We start from the raw sequence: 27,646 nt of genomic DNA, 5'->3' as shown, positions 1-27,646 counted from the left end.
TAATTGAATCTCCTATTCTCCTTAATCCAGGTATATAGTATGATGCAATACTTATACTCAACATTGGGCTATAGTAAATGAGTGGTTTATATTGTAGCCTCCTGTCAGCATTGCCACAGTGTCATGCTAACCTGGCTAGCCTAGCCTCCTGTCAGCATTGCCACAGTGTCATGATAAACTGGCTAGCCTAGCCTCCTGTCAGCATTGCCACAGTGTCATGATAAACTGGCTAGCCTAGCCTCCTGTCAGCATTTCCACAGTGTCATGCTAACCTGGCTAGCCTAGCCTCCTGTCAGCATTGCCACAGTGTCATGATAAACTGGCTAGCCTAACGTAGCAGTATGTGAGCCAGGGATAGGGTGCTGACATCTAGTAAGGTGATAGTCGGTTAGCCGACATCCGCAAGCGTGCGCACACGCACACACACACAGACACAGACACACACGCACACACACACCCACACACGCACGCACACACACACACACACACACACACACACACACACACACACACACACACACACACACACACACACAGACACAGACACAGACACAGACACAGACACACACACACACGCGCACACACACACAGACACACACACACACACACAGACACAGACACAGACACAGACACACACGCACACACACACGCACACACACAGACACAGACACAGACACACACACAGACACAGACACACACACGCGCACACACACACACAGACACACACACACACACACACACAAACACAGACACACACACACACACGCATACATCAGCTGAAAAAGGTAATGCAGTTACTGTTAAACCCGATGAGGAATGAGGAATGTACTGGGGGGATTTCACTGACATGGCAGTGGTTATCTCTCCTACGTGTGTCTGTTGGGCCCTTCCTCAGAGAATGGAAAGTAATAACCCATTACAGAGTCCTGATTGTTTGCATAAGATGGAATGAAACCACAGAGGCAATTTCCACCATGAAATCACTTGCCTAGATAATGGAAGTGATATGAGCTAATAAAAAATGACCTAAATTAAATGGCATTCAATGTATTTCTATGTACTTTCACTTATTGGTAAGACATGTGACGTGTCAAATTGTTCTAGCCTAAAACTTACTAAAAGTATATACTATGTACTAACCATACTACATACAAAAAGCAGTAAAGAACAAATATCAACACCCTAGGCTCCTCCATACTGCGAAGGTGTCATCTAATGCACAATTGGGTTGTTTCCCGCCTTTGGTAAAGCCTGTCCTCTTACCTGATTATCAGCTGTTGTCAACGATAGTCTGAAATGACAATTCTCTTCCTCAATAGGGTGCAGCAAATTCCTACTCGATGAGAAAACTAAATTAGGATTACAGCCTGAAATACAAGCATACTACATTTTCAAATTTTTACACAGTATAAAACTTTATATTTTCAAATACCCAATCAGAGTACTATTTCAATAAAAAGTATGGGTATTCAGACAGAACCATGGTATTAATAACAGACATGTCGTTCAAGATTGAAGTTGAAATTTGATGTCTATCCTTGTCCTGAGGACGTTGGGAAATACCTTCAACACCGGCTACGAGGGGCAATTACCCCACCTCTTATTATCATGAAGTAGGCTTGGGTTTTGCTAGAGCTTTATGAATGGGGTGGTGGATCAGAAGGTTATGTATTCAAACCCAGTTGTGGATAGTGGATTTTTATTTTAAGGTTTCAACCCTATCCCAAACATGAACCCTTACCTTAACCATTCAGAATGAGTGACTAAACTTCATGTTTTAACTCTATCCCAATGTCACACCGTGATCTATTTTACACGGTCCTTGTGATTGTCTACACCCCCCTCCAGGTGTCCCCCATCTTCCCCATTATCCCCTGTGTATTTATACCTGTGTTCTCTGTTTGTCCGTTGCCAGTTCGTCTTGTTTGTCAAGTCAACCAGCGTTTTCGTGTCTCAGCTCCTGCTTTTCCCAGTCTCTCTTTTTCTCACCCTCCTGGTTTTGACCCTGAGCCTGCCTGCCGACCTGTACCTTTACCCCACCTCTGGACTGTTGACCTCTGCCTGCCCCTGACCCTGAGCCTGCCTGCCGACCTGTACCTTTACCCCACCTCTGGACTGTTGACCTCTGCCTGCCCCTGACCCTGAGCCTGCCTGCCGACCTGTACCTTTACCCCACCTCTGGACTGTTGACCTCTGCCTGCCCCTGACCCTGAGCCTACCTGCCGACCTGCCGACCTGTACCTTTACCCCACCTCTGGACTGTTGACCTCTGCCTGCCCCTGACCCTGAGCCTACCCTATCCCAAACCTTAACCATTACCTCCCTTCAGAATGAGTGCCTAAACTTAATCCTTCACTTCTAAATTTGACATTTGGAGAATGTGGATGAACGTCTAGTTCTTCAGTGAGATTGTGAGACCTTGTTGACAAAACATTTTGATATTTTACTACAATTTAAGATTAATTGTTATTTTTTTGATTTTTAAGATGTTTTTTTTGGGGTGGGGGGGGGATATGTAGTTATGCTTATATATATTCATCCCATTAATTTGTTCAAGACTTCTCCGATTCCCTGAAGAGTGTGAGGTCATCCTGAGGTAATCGTGCAACTTTCCTGTTACTTGGATCATATTACATGTTATGGATCCGGTCTGTCTGGGAATCGAACATGAATCAATAGCAGTGGCCCTGAAGGTGAACGTCATTAGACCGCCCAGTCTACCATCCATAGGACATCAATAACCGTGATTGATTAACACCCCAGACAGGAGCAATCACATTCGGATACAGTTGTATCAGACCTTACCAGACGCTTCCGGATCACAATTATTCACCATGAAAGAGCCAGGCTCTCGATCATCTTTTCTCAAGTTGGCTAGTCTTAGTTAGAAGTCATGTCACTGAGAAATATGTTAAACGTCCTTCTAACTGGGAGAAACATTTCACCTGATTGTTTAAACTGTTGCGTGTAAATACTGCGTGGGAAGAGACAGTTTTACAAGCCTATTGTTGCCATTTATAAAACATTGAGACTTTGGTGAGTTTGTGGGGTCATGAATCAGGACGACGACAGCGCGGTTGACATTGTGTGTGTGTGTGTGTGTGTGTGTGTGTGTGTGTGTGTGTGTGTGTGTGTGTGTGCGCGCGTGCATGCTACATGCGTGCGTGTGTTTGGGGGGTCACTAACTCAAACAGCAGTGCTGCCAGTGCCTGGTAAACACGCGCTAATGGACACATGCTGAAATGATCACCTCTGTGTGTGTTTCTCGGGGCTTAGTCATGTGTTTGTCCTCTGCAACACTTCACAGCAATGGAAACGCAGAATGAAGTCTTCAACCCCGTTTTGCATCTTAGCATCAAAGTTGTAATGGAATGCACTAATTGACAAACAAACTCCCCAAAATTCAGTCCTACATACATTTTACACACACACAGAAACACACACACACACACTCACAGAAACACACACACACTCACAGAAACACACACTCACACACACACACTCACAGAAACACACACACACTCACAGAAACACACACACACTCACAGAAACACACACTCACACACACACACACTCACAGAAACACACACTCACAGAAACACACACTCACAGAAACACACACTCACAGAAACACACACTCACAGAAACACACACTCACAGAAACACACACTCACAGAAACACACACTCACAGAAACACACACTCACAGAAACACACACAAACTGCAGCTGACCCAGAAGAGAGCTACACATCTTGCTTTTTATTGTAGTCACAGGGCTAATATAAATACTATGCATGCCAGTCTCTCTTGGATTTTAGGAGAGACTGACTGCATCACTTCTTCTTTTTATAAGAAATATTAAGGTGTTGAAAATTCCAAATTGTTTACATAATCAACTTATACACAGCTCTGACACACGCACACACACACTTACCCCACCAGGCATGCCACCATGGGTCTTTTCACAGTCCCCAAATTCAAGAAAGCGTGTAGTATTGCACACTCAGTGTACAAAATATTAAGGACACCTGCTCTTCCATGGCATAGATGGCCAGGTGAATCCAGGGTGAAAGCTATGATCCCTTATTGATGTCACCTGTTAAATCCACTTCAATCAGTGTAGATGAAGGTGATGACACAGGATAAAGAAGGATTTTTAAGCCTTGTTAAGACATTTGAGACATTGATTGTGTATGTGTGGCATTCAGAGGGTAAATGGGCAAGACAACATATTGAAGTGTCTTAGAACAGGGTATGGTTGTAGGTGCCAGGCGCACCGGTTTGTGTCAAGAACTGCAACGCTGATGGGTTTTTCATGCTCAGCCGTTTCCAGTGTGTTTCAAGAATGATCCACTACCCAAAGGACATTTAGCCAACTTGACACAACTGTGGGAAGCATTGGAGTCAACATGGGCCAGCATTCCTGTGGAACGCTTTTGACAACTTGTAAAGTCTGTTGAAATGGTGCTGGAATAGCGGAGGCAGTGCTCCTGTTGTCTTTGTGCTGACTTGCGGTAACTCTGTGATTCTAAATCAGTAGATGTTAAGTAAACTGTCGACAACATTAACTTGCTTGAACATGCTGCAGGTGATATAACTGTTTGTATACAATATTTGCTTTGGGGACTTCACTGGACAGATGCTGCTCTCCGGTTTTGTGATGAGACATTTGTGTGTGTGTAGTTGAATTTATTCCACCACTGTGTAACTGGTGTCTTTTTGTTGTCAGGGCCTTATTATATATCATGGTGGTGTATGAACAAATGGGTTATAGAGTAAACAACACAGTTATCACAACATATATCATAACATTATGACCTTTTCACTGGCATGACTTCCTCAGTGGTTTTACCCACACGCCGCTACTGGTTCCACATTGCATTTATTATCTACAAAAAAGTAAGGCGTGTTTTTAATTCTATTGCTGCTCTACAAGCTCGTCAGCTAGTTTACGTTTGCTCTGCTTCGACGTTAAACCAACTCGGAAGTTCAAACAAACAAACAACTGGTTTGAGACCAGGTTGCCTAAGAACCGCACATTCTTAGGTAATGATGACCAAGAAGAAACGTTCGACATTTTGGTGTGTGTGTGTGTGTGTGTGTGTGTGTGTGTGTGTGTGTGTGTGTGTGTGTGTGTGTGTGTGTGTGTGTGTGTGTGTGTGTGTGTGGCAGCTATCAAAAGTAATGCACGATTTAGGGAATAGGGTGTTAGGAAACAGGGTGTTAGGGAATAGGGTGTTAGGGAACAGGGTGTTAGGGAACAAGGTGTTAGGGAACAGGATGTTAGGGAACAGGGTGTTAGGGAACAGGGTGTTAGGGAACAGGGTGTTAGGGAACAGGGTGTTAGGGAATAGGGTGTTAGGGAACAGGGTGTTAGGGAACAGAGTGTTAGGGAATAGGGTGTTAGGGAATAGGGTGTTAGGGAACAGGGTGTTAGGGAATAGGGTGTTAGAGAACAGGGTGTTAGGGAACAGGGTGTTAGGAAACAGGGTGTTAGGGAATAGGGTGTTAGGGAATAGGGTGTTAGGGGACAGGGTGTTAGGGAATAGGGTGTTAGGGAACAGGGTGTTAGGGAATAGGGTGTTAGAGAACAGGGTGTTAGGGAATAGGGTGTTAGGGAACAGGGTGTTAGGGAATAGAGTGTTAGGGAATAGGGTGTTAGAGAACAGGGTGTTAGGGAATAGGGTGTTAGGGAATAGGGTGTTAGGGAACAGGGTGTTAGGGAATAGGGTGTTAGGGAACAGGGTGTTAGGGAATAGGGAATTTGGGAAGCACCCTCGGTCTCTCTCTCTTCTTATCATCCCAGCCGGATGACAAGTCATTGGCTTTTTTAAAGTTTTTCCTTCCAAACACTGTGACTTATGAGTCTTTTATCCAAACTGGCCCAATTGCTTAACCATCTATAAGCACAAGCCAACCCCCCCTCTATCCACTCTCTAAACCCTGAGCAAAAATGCTGCTCACAAACATGGCCAGTGTCTTAGTCTCTGTCTGGACATAACTGGCCAGTTCCACTTGGTTAGATAATTATATTAACATTCAATATGGAAGTGTTTCTGTTTATTTGATTAGTTTATATTTTTAGTGTGTGTTTGTGGCAGATGGACACAACTGGACCACAGTTGTACCATATGAAACATGTAACTTTAGTTTACTCTCTGATTATTTACTCTCTCCCTCTCATCTCTCCCTTACTCTTCCTATCTTTCTCTCTTCACTCTCTCCCTCCCTCTCTCATCTCTCCCTCTGTCTTTCTCTCTTCTCTCTCTCGCTCTCTGCTCCCTCTCCCTCACTCTCTCATCTCTCCCTCTGTCTTTCTCTCTTCTCTCTCTCACTCTCTGCTCCCTCTCCCTCTCCCTCCCTCTCTCATCTCTCCATCTGTCTGTCTTTCTCTCTTCTCTCTCTCGCTCTCTGCTCCCTCTCCCGCCCTCTCTCATCTCTCCCTCTGTCTGTCTTTCTTCTCTCTCTCACTCTCTGCTCCCTCTCCCTCCCACTCGCATCTCTCTGTATTTACAAAAGTGTTTGTTCTTCACTGGTTGCCCTTTTCTTGTGGCAACAGGTCACAAATCGTGCTGCTGTGATGGCACACTGTGGTATTTCACCCAGTAGATATGGGAGTGTATCAAAATTGGGTGTGTTTTTGAATTATTTGTGGATCTGTGTAATCTGAGGGAAATATGTGTCTCTAATATGGTCATACATTTGGCAGGAGGATAGGAAGTGCAGCTCAGTTTCCACCTCATTTTGTGGGCAGTGGGCACATAGCCTGTCTTCTCTTGAGAGCCAGGTCTGCCTACGGAGGCCATTCTCAATAGCAAGTCTATGGTCACTGAGTTTGTACATAGTCACAGTGGTCAGGTATTCTGCCACTGTGTACTCTCTGTTTAGGGCCAAATAGCATTCTAGTTTTTTTGTAATTCTTTCCAATGTGTCAAGTAATTATCTTTTTGTTTTCTCATGATTTGGTTGGGTCTAATTGTGTTGCTGTCCTGGGACTGTGTGGAGTCTGTTTGTGACCAGAGCCCCAGGACCAGCTTGCTTAGGGGGTCTTCTCCAGGTTAATTTCTCTGTAGGTGATGGCTTTGTTATGGAAGGTTTGGGAATTGCTTCCTTTTAGGTGGTTGTAGAGTTGAATAGCTCCTTGGATAATTAGCATGTATTGCTAATTTGATGTTCCTTTTGATGGCATAATAGGCCCTTCTTTCCTTGTCTCTCAGCTCGTTCACAGCTTTGTGGAAGTTACCTGTGGCGCTGATGTTTAGGCTGAGGTATGTATAGTTTTTTGTGTTCTCTAGGGTAATGGTATCTAGATAGAATTTGTATTTGTGGTCCTGGCAACTCAACCTTTTTGAAACACCATTATTTTGGTCTTACTGATATTTACTGTCAGGGCCCAGGTTCTGACAGAATCTGTGTAGAAGATCTAGGTGCTGCTGTAGGCCCTCCTTGGTTGGGGACAGAAGCACCAGATCATGAGTAGACATTTGATTTTAGATTCTTGTGAGGTGAGGGTGAGGCCTGGTGTTGCAGACTCTTCTAGTGCTCACGTCAATTCATTGATATATTTGTTGAAGAGGGTGGGGCTTAAGCTGCATCCCTGTCACACCCCACGGCCCTGTGGAAAGAAATATATATTTTTTTACCAATTGTAACCACACACTTGTAGTTTGTGTTCATGGATTTTATAATGTTGTATATTTTTCCCCCAACACCACTTTCCTCTCTCTACCTCTGTCTTTCTCTCTTCTCTCTCTCGCTCTCTGCTCCCTCTCACTCCCTTTCTCATCTCTCCCTCTCTCTCTCTTCGCTCCCTCCCTCCCTCCCTCTATCTCCCTCCCTTCTCCATCTCTCTCTCTCAGTTTCTCCCTACCTCCCTTCTCCATGTTTCCCTCCCTTCTCCATGTTTCCCTCCCTCTCTCTCCCTCCTTCTCTCTCTCATCGCTCCCTTCCTCCCTCTACTTCCCTCCCCATCTCTCTCTCCCTACCTCCCTTCTGCATGTCTCACTCCCTCTCTCTCCCTCCTTCTCTCTCTCATCGCTCCCTTCCTACCTCTACCACCCTCCCTCCCCCTTTTAGTTTCTCCCTACCTCCCTTCTCCATGTCTCCCTCCTTCTCTCTCTCTCATTGCTCGCTTCCTACCTCTACCTCCCTCCCTCCCCATCTCTCTCTCCCTCTTAGTTTCTCCCTACCTCCCTTCTCCATGTCTCCCTCGTTCTCTCTCTCATCTCTCCCTTCCTACCTCTACCTCCCTCCCTCCCTTCCCCATGTCTCTCTCTCTTTCTCTTAGTTATTACTCCCTCTCTCTGACACAGGAAGCAGTTCCTATGGGTCACAGGAAAACAAGGGCGAACATCTCATTGAAGCTCCCGTCCAGTCTTCCTTGTCCCAATCCCAGGGAACCGGTGTTCGAGGTGGTATTGGTATTCCCAGGAAATGCCCTGCACCTCCCAAACAGATCCCAATTCCCACTCTTCTTGCTCTGATAGCAGCTGCTGGTCTTTACCATCCCTCCCATCTTCCACCACTGGTTCTGATAACAACCCGTCAACAATATAAACGCTTGCCTTGTGGAACGAGTCCTATGCAGTCAAGCTTTGATATAGTGGATAGGTTTTTAATCAGAAGCAGTAAAAGAATACCTTTATATATGTGATTACAGAAAAAGACATGTACACGGGCCTACATATCTACATATCCATGCAGTCATGGGATTATAGTCTAGTAGTAGTAGAATGGCTCAGTGGTTTAAAAGAGAAAATATAGATATGTAGGCCTGTGTACATGTCTTTTTCTGTAATCACATATATAAAGGTCTTCTTTTACTGCTTCTGATTAAAAACCTATCCACTATATCAAAGCTTGACTGCATAGGACCCGTTTCACAGTGGACACAAAAGACATGTAGACATATTTACGTTTCTTTTTCGATATCCTCTTTGTGATTTCGTTTAGAACAAACATGTTATAGAACAAGTGCTGTGTCATTTCGTTTGGTTGTAAAGTAAACAGAACAGTTTCTCTCAAGAAGTCGATAGGGAATATGCTGTATCTGTGCCCGTGCCAATGCGCCGCCCGTGCGCGTAATTACAGATACATTTTCGTCAAACCTGTTATTAGAGTAAGGGAATGGGATGACTGCAGGCTACATTAACCGCTGCCAGTGGAGTTACGTTACAACCCCTGAGCGCAGATGATTCTGCTCGCCCTGGACATGTGTAGACAAAGAAGACAAAGAATAATATAATGGTAGGTTTAAATCCTATCAACTCAATGTATGGATGTGTTTAATCAGTAGCATATAATGAATGATAGGTTTAACGCGTAGCCAATCAGCTCAATGTATGGATGTGTTTAATCAATTGCCAATAGTAGTTAAAAATAACAGGTTCATACTTTATCTTCATTATAAAGAACAACAAATGGTTCGACAATTCACCGCAGATAACATACACCAGCGATTAATTGTATTGATGCGTTCAACCTCCTGTTATCCTGTGTCCGCGTGAGGGCGCAGTGATACCGACTCTTTGATCATTCTATGCGGTTATCTCAATGCCCCCAGACAATAGTGAGAGTTGAGTTCAGCTCCAGCATTGAGTAGTGTGCCAAGACATCGTGACTTTCCTAATAACAAGACAGTATAAACCGTGCTTCTACATCTGCATTGCTTGCTGTTTGGGGTTTTAGACTGGGTTTCTGAATAAACACATTGTGACATCGGCTGATGCAAAAAGGGCTTTATAAATACATTTGATTGATTGAGTATAAGACATGATATGATTATCTTTAAACAAATAGCAGGCCTACTTCCATCAAAACGCTATGGTTGCTGGGTAACAAACCATTGTCATATATTAGTGAAGCCTTTATACATAAAATAAAGTCTATATCCTATGCATTTGTCCACAATTTTCCCCAAACAATTTCTGAAAAGGGAAAGAAATTCGCCATAATAGAGGCTCAGGGATGATAATATAATATATATTCTTTGGAGGGGTAATGGAGCCCGTCGCAGGCTATATGAGGGTTTCCACTAGTTACCACAACCACAAATTTATAAAAATGAAATGTGCTTTTTTGTATTCATTTAAGGTTAGGGTTAGGTATACGGATAGAAGTGTGTTTAAAGTAAGGGTTCATGTTAGGCTTAGGTTTAAAATCACATTTTAAGAAGATACATTTTTGAAATTGCGGGGTTTATGACTTTGTGGCAGTGGTAACTAGTGACGACCCTATTGGAGCCGACACAGCCAGCCCGTCCGCCTCACGCCGCAGCGCTGCAGTCTACCACACTCACCACGCCCCTAAGTGGGTGGAGTCTTCCCTCCAACTCAGAGAGAGGTTTGAGGGACGGCTATAACACTCCATAGCCCAGCACAATGCGTGTCAGAGATCTGTCTGTGCGACACAAGAGTAGATGTGTGCTCCTAATCTAGTTTATCACTGAACAGCGAGAGACAAAACACGACTCACACCACAACATCAGTCAACGCGAGGTGAGCATCAATCAATATTTAGGTGAAAGTGTCGCTTACATTATTTGACTCCGGGTTTTTTCTCTATATATTGACTCTAAAATGGTCATCCTTAACTTTAAAACGAATTGAATTGTCATGTGACTTTAACATAGATATGTGTTTTAATAGTTATTATAATTGCCCACTGTGGTATTATTGTGTGAATAATGCCAAGAAGAGTGGAAAACTGACTTTCCACACGTTTTACGCGCACTGGCCTCTGTGCTTTCCAATGGATCTGTAAGACTTTTAGGACTGACTGTAGAATGTTGTGCATAAGGTGTTAGGTATCTGGTCTTTTCGATAGGAACTTTATGTCGGTGTGTGTCTTATTCCATTGTGTCTAAACTATCCCTCTTTGCAGGATTTCCAAGTGTGGGATAAAATGCCGGCGATTATAGGTAAAAATTCCGACATGGAGTTCGACTCTCTACAACCCTGCTTCTACCCGGGCGAGGATGACTTCTATTTCTGCGGTCCCGACTCTGCGCCACCCGGAGAGGACATCTGGAAGAAATTCGAGTTGCTGCCCACGCCGCCCCTCTCCCCGAGCCGAGCGGCGCTACCGGGGGAGCTGGCCTTCGCGTCCGGGGGAGACAGAGGCGACTCGGCAGCAGGTCCCATGGGTTTTGGATTAGGCGACCCGCTTGGCTGCGACTGGGCTTCAGAGCTCCTGTTCCTGCCCGAAGACGATATTTGGGGCGCGTCGGACGGAGACCTGTTCGGCGGCTGCTCCGCTTTGGATAGTAACCCCAACTCCATTATCATTCAGGACTGTATGTGGAGCGGCTTCTCGGCCAGGGAAAAGCTCCAGAGGGTGGTCACAGAAAAGCTAGGCAAAGCCATCTCCACCGCGGCTGCCTGTGGAGTTAGTAAAAATGTCACTACCGCCGCGGCCATCACAACCAAGGCGCCGGAGCTGAGTGTGGACCCCACGATAGTCTTCCCTTTCCCCATCAACAAAAGAAACGGTAGCAGCAGCAGCATATGTCCACCTGGGACGGCCCCCGCCACTACTGCCCACTGTAGCGCAGAGGAAACTCCGAGCGACTCCGGTAAGCAGATACCTTTGGCGAGGATGAATGCGCACAATAGCTTTTGTTTTGGTTACAGTGCCCACAGTACAACAGCAGATACCCTAATAACACAATACTCATCCACATACCCTGTTTTATTTTGTTGAATTGACGTCATTCTGCTACATTATTGTTATTATTATTATTAGGTTAGTGCTAATTGGGGTGATTGAAAGTTCATATGACAGCACAGAATCGGATTACGTAGTTACGTTCCACATGCCGGCAGTAAATGGTGGTGGCAGTGCGTGAGAGGGTTTATGTAATAGGCAGGCGCTTCATCCGGCAGATAGCTGTAAAATTGGAGGATTGTGTGTATTACTGATTTAGACCTAGTCGGCATCTAACAAAAAGACACCGAACAACTAAACAGACGGGTTGTAAAAGGGCAATGTAGGCTCTACTTGACGCTTCCGCGCAGGTAGACGTACAGAAGTAAACGGATTTATTGATATGGTTCGTTGGAGGCTATGATTAAGCACCTTACGCAATGATTTGGAAATACCTAGGGCTCCATAGGTGTGGAATTGCTTAGGCCTATTCAATGTTCAACCCGGGTAAACTAGACGTCATTTTGTAAAATGCCATTTATAGCGACTATTGTGTTCGGTGTTGAGGATGTGTGTGGGTGTGGTTTGTAAAGGGGGTCGGTCGATAACAACAAAGTGGACAATAAAACCTTTGTAATAACAGGATAATAGGTTCTTCGAACATTCTTAAATGGTCCAACTTCGTTGAGCATACATGTATCGTTTGGCAACTACCATGGAAGTCTGGTAGGCCAACGAAAAACACACGTGAGTCTTTACTATAGTTCTTTGTGGCGCGTCTGTGAAACGGTAGTAAAAAAAGAGAGAGAGACTTCCAACTTGGCAGCGCCGCCTCGAGGCTCGAGCTATAGTGCTTTGCCAAAACACACCCCCTTTGACCGGACGGCGGGGAAAGAAAGAGCTGGAGAGAAGAGGAGGGGGAGGGCCCATTTTCTTTAGGGGGCTGACAGCTTTGAACAGGCGCTCCCATCTCGACAGCTGTCTCTCTGGCGCCGCTCCACCGCCTCCCCCCGCTGCCCCGCCAGCCTGGAGATAAAAAAAAAACATTTGCTAGGGCCTCTTCTGACGCTGGCAGTGTTAAGTCGCGACTCTCTCTCTTTTATCCGAGCTTACCTCACCATAAAATAGAATAGTAGACACACCGCATGCTTGAAAGGCAGATACAGACGGTGTCTATAGATACCATCAGATATCCTCTCCACGTTAAATACCTATAGGCACATAATAGGCATTTGGCCCCCAATATCAGATAGAGGAATGGCTCAAGAATCAAATGCTGACACATAAAACACTTATTAGATAGCCTACAGTATTATAGCCTTCAATATGATAGCCTACAGTATGACAATTTGCAGTATGATAGCCTTCAGTATGATAGCCTACAGTATTATAGCCTTCAGTATGACAATTTGCAGTATGATAGCCTACAGTATGATAGCTTGCATTATGATAGCCTTCAGTATGATAGCTTGCAGTATGATAGCCTACAGTATGATAGCTTGCAGTATGATAGCCTACAGTATGATAGCCTTCAGTATGATAGCTTGCAGTATGATAGCCTACAGTATACCTGGAAGCCAAAGGCACCTGTGACATGTGTATCTGTGACACCAATGAAGGATACATGTCAATAGTTTAAAGTGTCTCCCTCGCTTCACCCTCTCGTCTTCATCTGCACTGATCTTTTGGAAAACCAGGTGTTGGCTTTCACCAGACCAGCTCTTTCACATCATTGCAGGATGAGGAAAGGAGACGAGGAGAGGATGTCACTTTATACTATTGACATCTACCCCTAGAGATAGACTCACTAGTACCACCTACACACTTTCCCCCTGAGCCAAATATCATATTGCCCAGGCTGTCTCAGCTTCACATGTGGTCTGTCTAGAGAGAAAGTGGGAGAAAATAGGAGAGAGAAAAGAGGAGAGGGGAGAGGGAGGGAAAAGAGGAGAGAGGGAAAAGAGGAGAGGAGAGGGGGGAAAGAAGAGGAGAGGGGGGAGAGGAGGAGAGGGGGGAAAGAGGAGGAGAGGGAGGGAAAAGAGGAGGAGAGGCCAGACATCCCCATAATCACCCAGCTGAGAACCTGTGGTGTGGTTGTGTTTTGATTCCCGTGCCAACTTCTCAGTGTGTGTGAGAGAGAGAGAGAGAGACTGTCTTCCTTCTCAGTGTGTGAGAGAGAGAGAGAGAGACTGTCTCCCTTCTCAGTGTGTGTGTGTGAGAGAGAGAGAGAGAGAGAGAGAGAGACTGTCTTCCTTCTCAGTGTGTGTGAGAGAGAGAGAGAGAGAGAGAGAGAGACTGCCTCCCGAGGGTTTGGCCGTGAGAAGTGGGTTACAGTAAGCTGTAAAATGCCTCACTGCTTTATGAACGACTGAGCTGATAATGATAGCTGTTTTCACAAAGGCATTTTAACTGGGGCTGCTGGCCTCAATCACCTGCCGCTTCACGATCCACAACTTCCTCTTCTTACAGCTTCAAAGAGGCCTGCGCATGATTATTTCTATTCCTTTATTTGTATTACATGATAAGTCTTCTGATAAGTCACGGCTGTAATGTCTTGGCTCAGGTGTACTAAAGATAAAGAAGCCGGTAAATATTGAAAAAAGTCAACTTACTTTTTTTGAAACACCTCAAGATAAAACTGATCAGGAATATGACTGTTAAATGCTTTGCATATCTCGTGTCATCATCACTAACTGCCTAACTGGGGATGTCAGAACCTTTTCAAGAGAGAGTGAACAGGGACACCACTCAAACATTCAAACTGTAGACGATAAAGATGAGCAGGAATAGCCTGAAAAACTAGAACGAATCCAGCTGGTCTACAAGATGAAGCATGTAAAAAGCCTGTGGGCCAGATTAGTGACTGACAGTCAGCAATAAGAGAGTTGAGCAATGCTCTCACTTTTCCCACACACGCATGCTCTCACACACACACACACACACACACACACAGTGAGCCCATCTCATATGTAGATACTCTATTCTATACTATCTATTGCATCTTAGCCTATGCCGCTCTGACACTGCTCATCCATATATTTATATATTCTTATTCCATTCCTTTACACAGGTAGAATTGTTAGATATTGCTGCACTGTCGGAACTAGAACCACAAGCATTTCGCTACACTCACATCTGCTAACCATGTGAATGTGACCAATTCATTGGATTTGACCTGTCACCTGTGAGCACACATAGGTGACATAGTTCCCGCAGTTGACTAGTCAGAACGATTAACCAACTCACACTTCTTGTTTCCTTTCCCAGAAGAAGATGATGAAGATGATGACGAAGATGAGGAGGAAGATGAGGACGATGACGACTCAGACGGCGAAGAGATCGATGTGGTCACAGTGGAGAAGCGGCGTGGCTTGTCGCCAATGGCGACTGGCACGGTCACCATCTCGGTGCGGTCGAAGACTGGCACCGCTTCTGGGGCTGTGGTCTCATCTGGTGTCGTGAGCCGATTCGTCAGCAACCGGTGGTCTGCGGGGTCAAACTGTCATGGGCAGGAGTTGATCCTCAAGCGGAGCTCGGTCCACCAGCAGCAGCACAACTACGCCGCACCCTCGCCGTACGCCTCTGACGACGACCACGCGCCCCCCTCCAAGAAACACAAGTCATCTAACGCTCCTCGTCAATACTCCCGTGCCACCTCTTCATCATCATCGCCATCATCCTCGACATTCTGCGGCTCCCTGACTGTGCCATCATCAACAATGCTGGGTTCTAGATCCAAACGCCACGCCAGCGGTGCCAGTAGCCCACGCGGCGGCTCCTCCGGTAACTCCGACTCCGAAGACTCCGAACGGCGGCGAAACCACAATATCCTGGAACGCCAGCGGCGCAACGACCTGCGCTCAAGTTTCCTCACGCTCCGCGATCATGTGCCCGAACTGGCGAGGAACGAGAAGGCGGCCAAGGTGCTGATCTTGAAGAAAGCGGCTGAGTATGTGTCGTCGCTGGAGACGGATGAACTGCGGCTGACTCAGGAGAAGGACAGGCTGCAGGCACGGAGGCACCAGCTAATGAAGCGACTCGAGCAGGCCAGGACTTGCTAAGACTTTTTAGTGGCACATGATGCACACACACACACACACACACACACACACACACACACACACACACACACACACACACACACACACACACACACACACACACACACACATAGACACACACACACACATATATAAAAAATGCTTTTCTTAAAACTGCATTGTTGGTTAAGGGCTTGTAAGTAAGCATTTCACTGTAAGGTTGTATTCGGCGCATGTAACAAATAACATTTGATTTGATATATACACACGGACATAGACACATACACATACACACACACACACACACACACACACACACATATATACACTCAGACACACCCAGATGACCCCCCTCCCCCTCGCTTTGTCTCAACTTATATATATGCATACACACACACACACACAAACACGTGAGCGACAAATGACGGGGTGGACGGGACATTCACTGACGCCACTTTTTTTGCACATTTGTTGACGTTAAGAATGTTTAGGGTTCTACGTTTTTCAATCCGGTCACATTGGGAAGAAGGAAAGAAGAGAATAGAACGAGGTCCTCTCTCTATTTCTTGTTGTTTCTTGTTTCTTGTTGTACTCAATGTGACACTTATAGCCCTAACCCAAACCAGGTGACTTTCAAAGGGGTCTTGTTCATGAGGGCACATCGTGGCAAAATGTTTTGCAACGGAAAGTGAAAATAAGCATTTCTCAATGGACACGATCAGGTATTCCCTCTCTGTTTCATTCCATTTTGCTCCATTGTGTGCCTAATGAATACACACTGGGCATAGCGTCAGAGTTGGTTGGAGAGTTCAAAGTTCACACTTAGTAGCAGAAAATGCTTTCTACGCCTTCACAGCTGCAAACAGAAGACACCTGTACACCAGGAAACCGCGGTATAATGTGCACCTTGCTAGCCGACACTTTTGTAAATAACAGTACAAATACACTCAGAATCTGCCTTGTTTTATATACATTTTTATCTTTGAGTTTTTATACATTTTATGTCCAAAAGCTGCCAATAACTAGACTGGAAACGTTATTAAAAAAGTACTGCAATGCCTCGAGGGCAACGAAACTTTGTAATATAAAACGTCCCCCCCCCCTGCTTTGTATTGTACCATGATTCCAATTCTACACCTTTATGACCCTTTAGTGTGACTGTGATACATACTACATTTGATAGTTATATTTTCGTACGGAAAATGAGTTCTCGGTAGATATCTCTTTATCTCGTCCTTTTTTTCTTTCTCTCTCTATCAAAACATTTGTTCTACCGCCTTTTCCTTTCTCTTTATTTCTCCCCATTTGTTTAAGTATTTGTAACTGTCGGGTGCATAGACCTTTCTGGGTGAACGGAATAGGTTTTTTTCTTCGTTCATATCATTTACATGTAGTGCTCCAACTCAGCACTTTGAAATACCTCATTTTGACAAATAAATAGACATTGAAAATAAACACCTCTGTGTGTGGACATGAGTCATTCGTCGTCACTGATACTGTGAACTACACATCAGTGGAAGTATTTAAATATCTCTGTCTTTTTGTATCTCTCTTTCTGACTCACTCACTCACTCACTTTAAATTCAAGAAGCTTTATTGTCATGAAAAATGTGAGAAGTAACATTGCCAAAGCAAACATGTAGTAGAATATAAATCAATACCAGGTTTGTGTACTGTTTCTCTCCATCTGTCTGTCTGTGTAGGGGTTGTATCATTAAAGGTCAATTCCACCACTTTTCAACCTCAGTTTTATTTATCTCCAGCACAATACCAGTGTCAACATATGTGAAAACAACGCATTTCTACATTTTGTAGAAAGAAATATAAAGAAATAAAAGAATTTGAAAAACAATTATTTTTTTAAACTATGAGATACGCTGGGACGTGAGGAGCAAGACAATACCCTCCCTCGAGCTAAAAACTAGTTGTAGGTTTTGAAAATCATTGTTTTTCTTACATTTAATCCTACCCTGTGATGTCACAGATAAGCATTTTTTTAGGACTTTTCTTCTCTTAATTAAAACACAGATCATAGAAACGCCTAGTTTTCACGTGTGGACACTGGTATGGTGTGGGAGATAATGAAAATTGGTGGAATTGCCCTTTAAGAGCCCCATCAAGCTCCTATCTTACCATCTCTGTTTATTTGACTGCCCTGACAGACTAGTGTCTGTCTCTCAAAGGGAAAAGAGCTGAGTCCTTAGAATCCATTGCCTCAGCAATCTATATAAATCTCACCACAACCACTCGCACACACACTTCAAGTGGATATGAACACACACACACACACTCTGCTCTTCCAAAATCTTTTGCCACCGTTGCCATGGAAACTGGTGCAGCTGCGGAGTGGCAGGCAGCGAGCGTGAGTGAGTGTTTTGATTTATTTGTGTGTGTGTGTGTGTGTTCGGTGTGCATGTGTGTATTTCTCTGTTTTAGTGTGTGCATGTGATTTCTGTGTCCCTGCTCATGTGTGGCCTGTCTACTGATCTCTCTTCCCTCCTCTCCACTACAATACCAGAGCAACGCTGTATACTATTTACAAACATCAACCACATGGCTCTCATCCCCTTCTCTTTCCTCCCCCTTCCCCACCCTCTTCTCTCGCCCATCCCTCCTCTCGCCACACTCTACTTCAGCCAGCCACGTGTCACACACACACACTCACCTCTCTCTGGAGTCTAGTCAACACCCTTTCTCTCTGGAGTCTGGTCAACACCCTTTCTCTCTGGAGTCTGGTCAACACCCTTTCTCTCTGGAATTTTGAGGGCCACTGTCATAAAAAATACATAGCCTACATTGTATATTTATTTATGCCTTTGTGCCCGCTCTCTGTGTCAAGTTATCCCTCTTTGACTAGGAACTGAATGTTCTTGTTGAATTCCTGAAAAGAGAGTGCAGTATGGGGACAAATTATAAATTAGTTTAGGATTCCACCATGTTTGGATTGAGACACCTGGAGGGAGTGTGTGGGGGGGGGGGGGGGGGGGGTCTTACTGTCTGGTGGATAACATAACAGGGGTCTGGTGTCTTTGTGTGTGTGTGATCTCAGGGAGTCATCCCCTACCATCTGCTAATGGTTTATATCTTATCCTGCCTGTTTATAAGGGTTAGGGTTAGGGTTAAGGGTTAGGGTTAGGGTTAGGGTTAAGGGTTAGGCCTGGCTGGGTTGATATCTTATCCTGCATGGTTATAAGGGTTAGGGTTAAGGGTTAGGGTTAAGGGTTAGGGTTAAGGGTTAGGCCTGGCTGGGTTTATATCTTATCCTGCATGGTTATGGGTGAAAATAACCTTTTTGGGCAATAAACACATACCATTTTATGAGACTGTATGGATTCTGAAAAACAATTATTACAGTTGAGAATTCAAATGGTATAATTCAACTGGTATACATGTCCTAATATGTTATGCACACACACACACACACACACACACACACACACACACACACACACACACACACACACACACACACACACACACACACACACACACACACACACACACACACACACACAGTACCCTCACACTTGTGTTACAGTAAAGCTGCTCTTCTTCCTGACATGAGGTTAATTGTTTATGTTGTGAAGTTGAAGTCCCTGGCCAGCAGTCTCCTGCATTAAGCAGACATATGGCCTGGGCTTCTCCCTGATTAATACACATTATCCCCCTCCCTGCCTGTCTGCCTGCCTGTTGCACTTTTCTCTCTGACTGTCTGTTTGCTTGTCTGTGTCTGTCTGCCTGCCTGTCTCGCTCTCTTTGTAAACCTGCCTGCCTGCCTGGAACATCTACATTTTAAAAAGTCTAATAATTCCATGTGATATAGTACACCTTCACAATAAATCCATTATTTATTATAGACAGGTCTAAGAAGCATGATATGAAACATGATATGAAGAAAATGTAGTCTATTTCAGAAGAACAGAACAACATACTCTGAGTTGTCCTTATGTTAGCCAAATGGCTGTGGGCTACACTAGTTCATTTAGCAGACAATATTTGCTTAGCATTCCCTGGCATTATTTTATAGTATGAAGAATACAATTTAACAAAGCTGAATAAAATAGAAAGTATATTTTCTCTAAATTATTTGAGGGAGTGAACACGGCTATTCTGTGTTGAGCGGTTAACCAAGAAATAGGTTAACCAAGAAATATGCTTAATTTAGAGTTATTAATGTAACTTTAGTTGTTCTACAAATGTTTGGGCTATATGTTTAGATGCATTGTAAGGCTGCAGGACGCAACTCTAATGATGATTTGAAAAAGTTGCTTGAAAAGCATGAGCTCTGCTTTGTGTTTTTTGCATAGGCAATACACACTATATCAGTCACTCATTCACAATTTGACAAGCACTTGATAATGTCTAGAATGTCACAGTGGCATCCCCTTTGTGTGGCCGTAATGCACCCTAAAGGAAATCCATGCCTTTTCCGGTCATTGGCCTTTGTGCTCTTCTCCCTGAGTGCTGCGTGCTCCATCACATGACCGGGTCTTTCTCACAGGCTACAAGTGAAGATAAGCGTGAATGTTCCATTAGAGGAAAACAGCATTATCAAAAGTGACCGCAAATGCAATTATGCATGTAATGCTTCTATTATAAAGGTGCATTTTTATGGTGAAAATTATCTTCCCCAAACTTGAAATTCACGCGGCACTTATGTATGCCAGTTAGGCTCTACTCCCCTTGTAAAGCGGATTAATGTGCTTCATTGTAAGAAGTTATTTGACCACTTTAGTTGTGATACAAACACTAATATATAACTAATATTGAACATATAGGCCTATGGGCTAGTCTACATGAGGTGTGCGACTATGATTCGAAAAAGTTACAAAAATAAGCCATTGTTTCTTATGCTGGGCACAAGTGATAATATATTAGTCACAAGTGAGAGGGTAATATTGTCACCCATCAGACTATTAATCTTCTCTTTACATATACTAAATAATATATGTGTGAAATTTGGTTTGATTTAGAATGGACAATTATCATGCACCTGTCTCGAAACAGAAAAAATGAATTTCATCTATGCACTTAAATAGCGAATGGAGGACGCTTTTCCCCCTGGTTTATTTTCATGCCAGCCAGCTATACACCTGTTGTAAATATAAGCAATGTGCTTAATATTAGGAAAGTTGAGAAATAAATATAGTAGGCCTAGCCTATAGAAAGCTGATGGGATACTCCTCTTTTTAGTAGAGGCCATCAATCTGTTTTCTTGTGCAATTGCATAGACTATTGAAATGTTTCACAACATGAGCCCATGGGCTCTCATGAAGTGTTTGATTAGATTTTTGAATACATTTGAGTGGATGTCAGAGTGATTAAAGGGACAATAGAGTGCTGAGTGCCAGACAGTTAGCACGTTTAGTAGGCTACAAAGGACCATCAGCAGCATCAGAGCTTGGAGAAGTTTAATTACTGTGACTAAACGATGCATGAAAACACACACAGCGTGCCAGGGTAGTTACTTTTCGTGTGAGTATTTGTCTTACAGGTCCATTTGATACCATTACAACTAGCACCACTGACAACACTGTTTATGTAACCGCTGTGAAATGGCTAGCTAGTTAGCGGGGTGTGCGCTAATAGCGTTTCAATCGGTGACGTCACTCACTCTGATACCTTGAAGTAGCTGTTCAAAGGGCCGGGGCTTTTGTGGAGCAATAGGTAACGATGCTTCGTGGGAGGCAGTTGTTGATGTGTGCAGAGGGTCCCTGGTTCAAGCCCAGGTAGGGGTGAGAAGAGGGAGAGATGAAGAACTGTTACATCACTGCTATTGTACTGGAGAGACATGCAATCTGTATACAGCGTGTTAACTGTATATAGTATGTTAACTGTATACAGTGTGTTAACTGTATACAGCGTGTTAACTGTATACAGCATGTTAACTGTATTCAGCATGTTAACTGTATACAGCATGTTAACTGTATTCAGCATGTTAACTGTATACAGCATGTTAACTGTATTCAGCATGTTAACTGTATACAGCATGTTAACTGTATTCAGCATGTTAACTGTATTCAGCATGTTAACTGTATACAGCATGTTAACTGTATACAGCATGTTAACTGTATACAGTATGTTAACTGTATTCAGTATGTTAACTGTATTCAGCATGTTAACTGTATACAGCATGTTAACTGTATTCAGCATGTTAACTGTATACAGCATGTTAACTGTATTCAGCATGTTAACTGTATTCAGCATGTTAACTGTATACAGCATGTTAACTGTATACAGCATGTTAACTGTATTCAGCATGTTAACTGTATACAGCATGTTAACTGTATTCAGCATGTTAACTGTATACAGCATGTTAACTGTATTCAGCATGTTAACTGTATACAGCATGTTAACTGTATACAGCATGTTAACTGTATTCAGCATGTTAACTGTATTCAGCATGTTAACTGTATACAGCATGTTAACTGTATACAGCATGTTAACTGTATTCAGTATGTTAACTGTATACAGTATGTTAACTGTATACAGCATGTTAACTGTATTCAGCATGTTAACTGTATACAGCATGTTAACTGTATTCAGCATGTTAACTGTATTCAGTATGTTAACTGTATACAGCATGTTAACTGTATACAGCATGTTAACTGTATACAGCATGTTAACTGTATTCAGTATGTTAACTGTATACAGCGTGTGTGTGTGTGTATTGTATTCCGCAAGACGTGGCCAACCTCTGCCTAGACAAAGCATGCCCAATGTGCCACAACTGCCTCTGTTTGCCGAGGGCCTTGCCATTGATACCAGGGGGCCAACCATCTGGTGTGGGTCAGGGAAATATAGTCACAGGTGCTGGGGAAGAGTGCGTGCGTGCGTGTGTGTGGTGTGTGTGGTGTGGGGGGGGGGGGGGGATAAGCAGAATAGTGTTAAGGGGGGTGAGGAGAGGTTGTTTGGGGGAGTGCTTTGGGGTGAGGGCTGAGGAGAGAGCTTTGGGGTGAGGGAATGGACACTATGTGGTGAATCAGGGGGGAGAAGGGAGGTGGGGTTTACTCAAGGGTTGCCTGCTGCTGTAGGGGGTAATATGTGGCCCACACAAAGGGCAGTGGAGCTCCAGTAATTACTGAGAACACAGAGGAGAGAGAGAAAGAGAGGGGAAGGGTGGGTGACTGAGAGAGAGGGAGGCAGGGAAAGAAAAGAGAAGGAGGTAGAGAGAGAGAAAAGAAGAGAGGGATGGAAAGAGAGAGGGAGGGAGGCCACTGAGCGTTTGATCAAAATTGACCAGAGTCTGAGGAGATTAGCATACAGATGGTACTGTAGTACCGCCACCAAAACAACGTTCTCCCTTTCTATTTCCCCCCACTCTCTCTCTCTCTCTCTCTCTCTCTCTCTCTCTCTCTCTCTCTACACACACATGCAGAGGGGATTCATTGAAAAATCTTTGAATAGCCTTTCAAGTGGATGTTTTGAAGGGAAAAAAAGATGGCCTTGGCAGAGAGCGAGAGGGAGAGAGAGGGAGAGAGAGAGAAACTCTGCATGCAGAATTCTGCAAAAATATCCTCTGCGTACATCGTAAATCACCAAATAATGCATGCAGAGCAGAATTAGGCCGATACCCGCTAATGATCAATATCCAGAACAGAGACGTTAAATTCTACAACCACGTAAAAGGAAGCGATTCCGAAACCTTCCATAACAAAGCCATTACCTACAGAGACATGAACCTGGAGAAGAGCCCTTAAGCAAGCTTGTCATGCGGCTTTGTTCACAAACACAAACAGACCCCACAGAGCCCCAGGATAGCAATACAATTAGACCCAACCAAATCACGAGAAAACTAAAAGATAATTACTGTGACACATTGGAAAGAATAACAAAACAACGGAGAAAACGAGAATGCTATTTGGCCCTAAACAGAGAGTACACCGTGACAGAATACCTGACCACTGTGACTGACCCAAACGTAAGGAAAGCTTTGACTATGTACAGACTCAGTGAGCATAGCCTTGCTATTGAGAAAGATCGCCATAGGCAGACCTGGCTCTCAAGAGAAGACAGGCAATGTGCACACTGCCACAAAATTAGGTGGAAACTGAGCTGCACTTCCTATTCTCCTGCCAAATGTAGGACCATATTAGAGACACATATTTCCCTCAGATTACACAGATATACAAAGAATTCGAAAACACACCCAATTTGGCATCTTCCCCAATATTTGGAACCAATGACTGATCACACCAATACACAAAAGTGGAGACACATTTGACACAAAAAAACAACAAATTGCCGTACGACAGACGATGTATTCACCCTGCACACCTTAATTGACAAACAAAACAAAACAAAACAAAGGAAAAGTCTTCTCATGCTTTGTTGATTTCAAAAAAGCTTTAGACTCAATTTGACATGAGGGTCTGCTATACAAATTGATGGAAAGTGGTGTTGGGGGAAAAACATACAACATTATAAAATCCATGCACACAAACAACAAGTGCACGTTTAAAATTGGCAAAAAACACACATTTCTTTCCACAGGGCTGTAGGATGAGACAGGGATGCAGCTTAAGCCCCACTCTCTTCAACATATAAGTCAACAAATTGGCGAGGGCACTAGAACAGTCTGCAGCACCAGGCCTCACCCTGCTAGAATCTGAAGTAAAATGTCTACTGATTGCTGATGATCTGGTGCTTCTGTCCGCAACCAAGGAGGGCCTACAGCAACACCTAGATCTTCTGCACAGATTCTGTCAGACCTGGGCCCTGACAGTAAATCTCAGTAAAAATAGGTCCAGTTGCCAGGATCACGAATAGAAATACCATCTAGACATCGTTACCCTAGAACACACAAAAAACTATACATACCCCGGCCTAAACATCAGTGCCACAGGTAACTTCCACAAAGCTGTGAACGATCTCAGAGACAAGGTAAGAAGTGCCTTCTATGCCATCAAAAGGAACATAACATTCGACATACCGATTAGGATCTGACTTAAAATACTTGAATCAGTTATAGAATCCATTAGTATGGTTGTGAGGTCTGGGGTCTGCTCACTAACCAAGAATTCACAAAATGGGACAAACACCAAATTGAGACTCTGCATGCAGCATTCTGAAAAAAAAACTGTGTACAACGTAAAACACCAAATAATGCATGCAGAGCAGAATTAGGATGATACCCACTGATTATCCATATCCAGAAAAGAGCCGTTAAATTCTACAACCACCTAAAAGGAAGCGATTCCCAAACCTTCCATAACAAAGCCATCACCTACAGAGAGATGAACCTGGAGAAGAGCCCCCTAAGCAAGCTGGTCCTGGGGCCAGTGGTCAGGCAGGCTCAGGGGCAGGCTCAGGGGCAGGCAGAGTGGTCAGGCAGGCAGGATCAGAGTCAGGGGTAGGCAGAGTGGTCAGGCAGGCAGGATCAGAGTCAGGGGCAGGCACTGGTTGACTTGACAAACAAGACGAACTGGCAACAGACAAACAGAGAACACAGGTATAAATACACCGGGGATAATGGGGAAGATGGGCAACACCTGTAGGGGAGTGGAGAAAAACACAAGGACTGGTGAAACAGATCAGGGTGTGAAACTATGTACAGACTCAGTGAGCATAGCCTTGCTATTGAGAAAGGCCACCGTAGGCAGATCTGGCTATCAAGAGAAGACAGGCTATGTGCACACTGCCCACAAAATGAGATGGAAACTGAGCTGCACTTCCTGTGACCATAAAAAAATTGAAAACAAATCCAATTTTGATAAAATCCTATATCTATTTGGTGAAACACCACAGTGTGCCATCACAGCAGCAAGATTTGTAACCTGTTGCCACAAGAAAAGGGCAAACACTGACCAACGCCATTGTAAATACAACCCATATTTATGTTTATTTATTTTCCCTTTTGTACTTTAACTCTTTGCACATTATTACAACACTGTATATAGACATAATATGACATTTGAAATGTTTTTATTATTTTGGAAGTTTTGTGATTGTTATTTCACTTTGTTTATTATCTACTTCACTTGCTTTGGCATTGTAAACATATGTTTCCCATGCCTATATAGCCCCTTAAATTTAAATTGAGAGAGAGAGGGAGAGAGAGAGAGAGAGAGAGAGAGAGCGAGAGCGAGAGAGCAGGTTCAAGGAGAAGATCAAAATGGGGATGTTAAGGCCCTAGAAGTAGAATTACTAGAAGGGACAAAGCCTATTCTATGGGACTCTTCCTTCATCCCACTAGTATTAAGTATCATTATGGCTCTACAACTTCATTCAAGTTAATCACAAAAGATTAACCTAATTTCATGTAAATAAAACAAGCTTCTCAAACCCATCTGTATAAGGCCTTCACAATTGGGTTTAAAGGGCATGTACGTACTAGTATCTCTGAATGAATATAATAATAGACATAGCATGTTTATTTGGAACCATTCACCTGTCCATTGGTCCATTCAGGTATTCTGAATGGGCTTTAAATGCCATTGTTGTACTGCACCGATCGCGTGAGCGGCGTCTTCTCATGCTAGCACGGCTATGCTTTGAAGCCATTGTGTGAGGTAAAGCTAACGGCTGTTAAGCGGCTGTGTCCCTCAAACTGTGTGTCACTCCCCGATCTCCTGTGGGACATGACATCCAATGATTGCGTTTCATCTCTTCGGTTTCTTGACCAGTGATAATAATTTGCCATTGTCATTGTTAGTCGCTATGGCTGTGTCACAAATGGCCCCATATTCAATATGGGGCAGCAGGGTTGCCTAGTGGTTCGAGCTTTGGACTAGTAACCGAGAGGTTGCAAGTTCAAATCCCCAAGCTGACAAGGTACAAATCTGTCATTCTGCCCCTGAACAAGGCAGTTAACCCACTGTTTCTAGGCTGTCATTAAAAATAAGAATTTGTTCTTAATTAACTCACTTGTCTAGTTAAATGAAGGTAAAAAAGATATATCGTGCACTACTATTGACAAGGGTCCACAGGGTGTTATTTGTGATGCAGCCATAGTGACGGTTTCTGCCAGGCAGATGTGCAGTACAACTATGACAACATGCCTTATCTAACATCTTGTAGGTCAGGACTTTCCCTTCTATACTTCTAATCAGGGAAGTGGGACAGCAAGGCACACCGGTAGCAAAACACTTTGAAACGAAAAAATAACAATTAGTGTATCTTATTAGACAGGTTCAGGTGGTGCCTCCCTGTTTCAGTCTGGTTGGTGCCTGACGAACATGACCCATGGACTGGCTGGCCAAATGAATTGCCAGAACACAGCACTCATGGGTAGAAGGGTGGCAGTGAAATACTTCTGTTACAGGTAATTTCTTCATGGAAACTATCGTTGCAACTGTATTTTTATGCTGACCACTTCAAGGTAACCGCTACTATACGAAGCATTTCACGCTAAGCATTACACATTGTTGTATTCGGCGCATGTGACAAATAAAGTTTGATTTGAATGTATAGTATGGTTTTACAGGATGCTGAATGTATTGTGGTCAGCATAAAACCAGTTGTAGTCTGTCAGGGTTTGGGTTTGGATGAAGGATAATGTGACACAGGATAACTTGACACACGTAAATTCTCAAATGTAAATCCTTGTTTTTCACAATCCATACAGTCTCATACAATTGTATGTGTTATTGCCCAAAAAGGTTGTTTTCACCCATAACCAGGCAGGATAAGATATAAACCCAGCCAGGTCTAACCCTTAACCCTAACCCTTAACCCTAACCCTAACCCTAACCCTAACCCTTAACCCTTAACCCTAACCCTTAACCCTTAACCCTAACCCTTAACCCTAACCCTTAACCCTTAACCCTAACCCTAACCCTTAACCCTTAACCATAACCCTTAACCCTAACCCTTAACCCTAACCCTTAACCCTAACCCTTATAACCATGCAGGATAAGATATAAACCCAGCCAGGTCTAACCCTTAACCCTAACCCTTAACCTTTAACCCTAACACTTAACCCTAACCCTAACCCTTAACCCTAACCCTTAACCCTTAACCCT

At 43.8% G+C, this 27,646-nt stretch overlaps 1 protein-coding gene across 2 annotated transcripts; it reads left to right on the top strand.

Annotated features, from left to right (window-relative positions):
- The first annotated feature begins 9,170 nt into the window (after nt 1-9,170).
- LOC139414946 (N-myc proto-oncogene protein-like) lies at nt 9,171-17,416 on the top strand. Of its 2 annotated transcripts, none has more exons than XM_071162600.1 (3): nt 9,171-9,246; nt 10,882-11,572; nt 14,911-15,794. In XM_071162600.1, exons 1-3 carry the CDS (start codon nt 9,244-9,246, stop codon nt 15,702-15,704), a joined length of 1,488 nt encoding a protein of 495 aa, XP_071018701.1. In that variant the 5' UTR covers nt 9,171-9,243; the 3' UTR covers nt 15,705-15,794. The 2 variants fall into 2 exon arrangements, with proteins under 2 accessions (XP_071018701.1, XP_071018702.1); XM_071162601.1 differs by lacking the exon at nt 9,171-9,246 and adding an exon at nt 10,374-10,496 and having other exon boundaries at nt 14,911-17,416.
- Nucleotides 17,417-27,646: the final 10,230 nt, after the last annotated feature.

This window comes from Oncorhynchus clarkii, chromosome 8 (genome assembly GCF_045791955.1).
Source record: "Oncorhynchus clarkii lewisi isolate Uvic-CL-2024 chromosome 8, UVic_Ocla_1.0, whole genome shotgun sequence".
Lineage (NCBI taxonomy): Eukaryota > Metazoa > Chordata > Actinopteri > Salmoniformes > Salmonidae > Oncorhynchus > Oncorhynchus clarkii.
The sequence above is the reverse complement of the archived record's forward strand: the minus strand, read 5'-3'. Positions and strand labels throughout refer to the sequence as shown.

Coding starts and splice junctions, on each gene's coding strand:
- LOC139414946 (XM_071162600.1), top strand. Junction 11,573..14,910: donor GGAAACTCCGAGCGACTCCG/GTAAGCAGATAC, acceptor TTCCTTTCCCAG/AAGAAGATGATGAAGATGAT.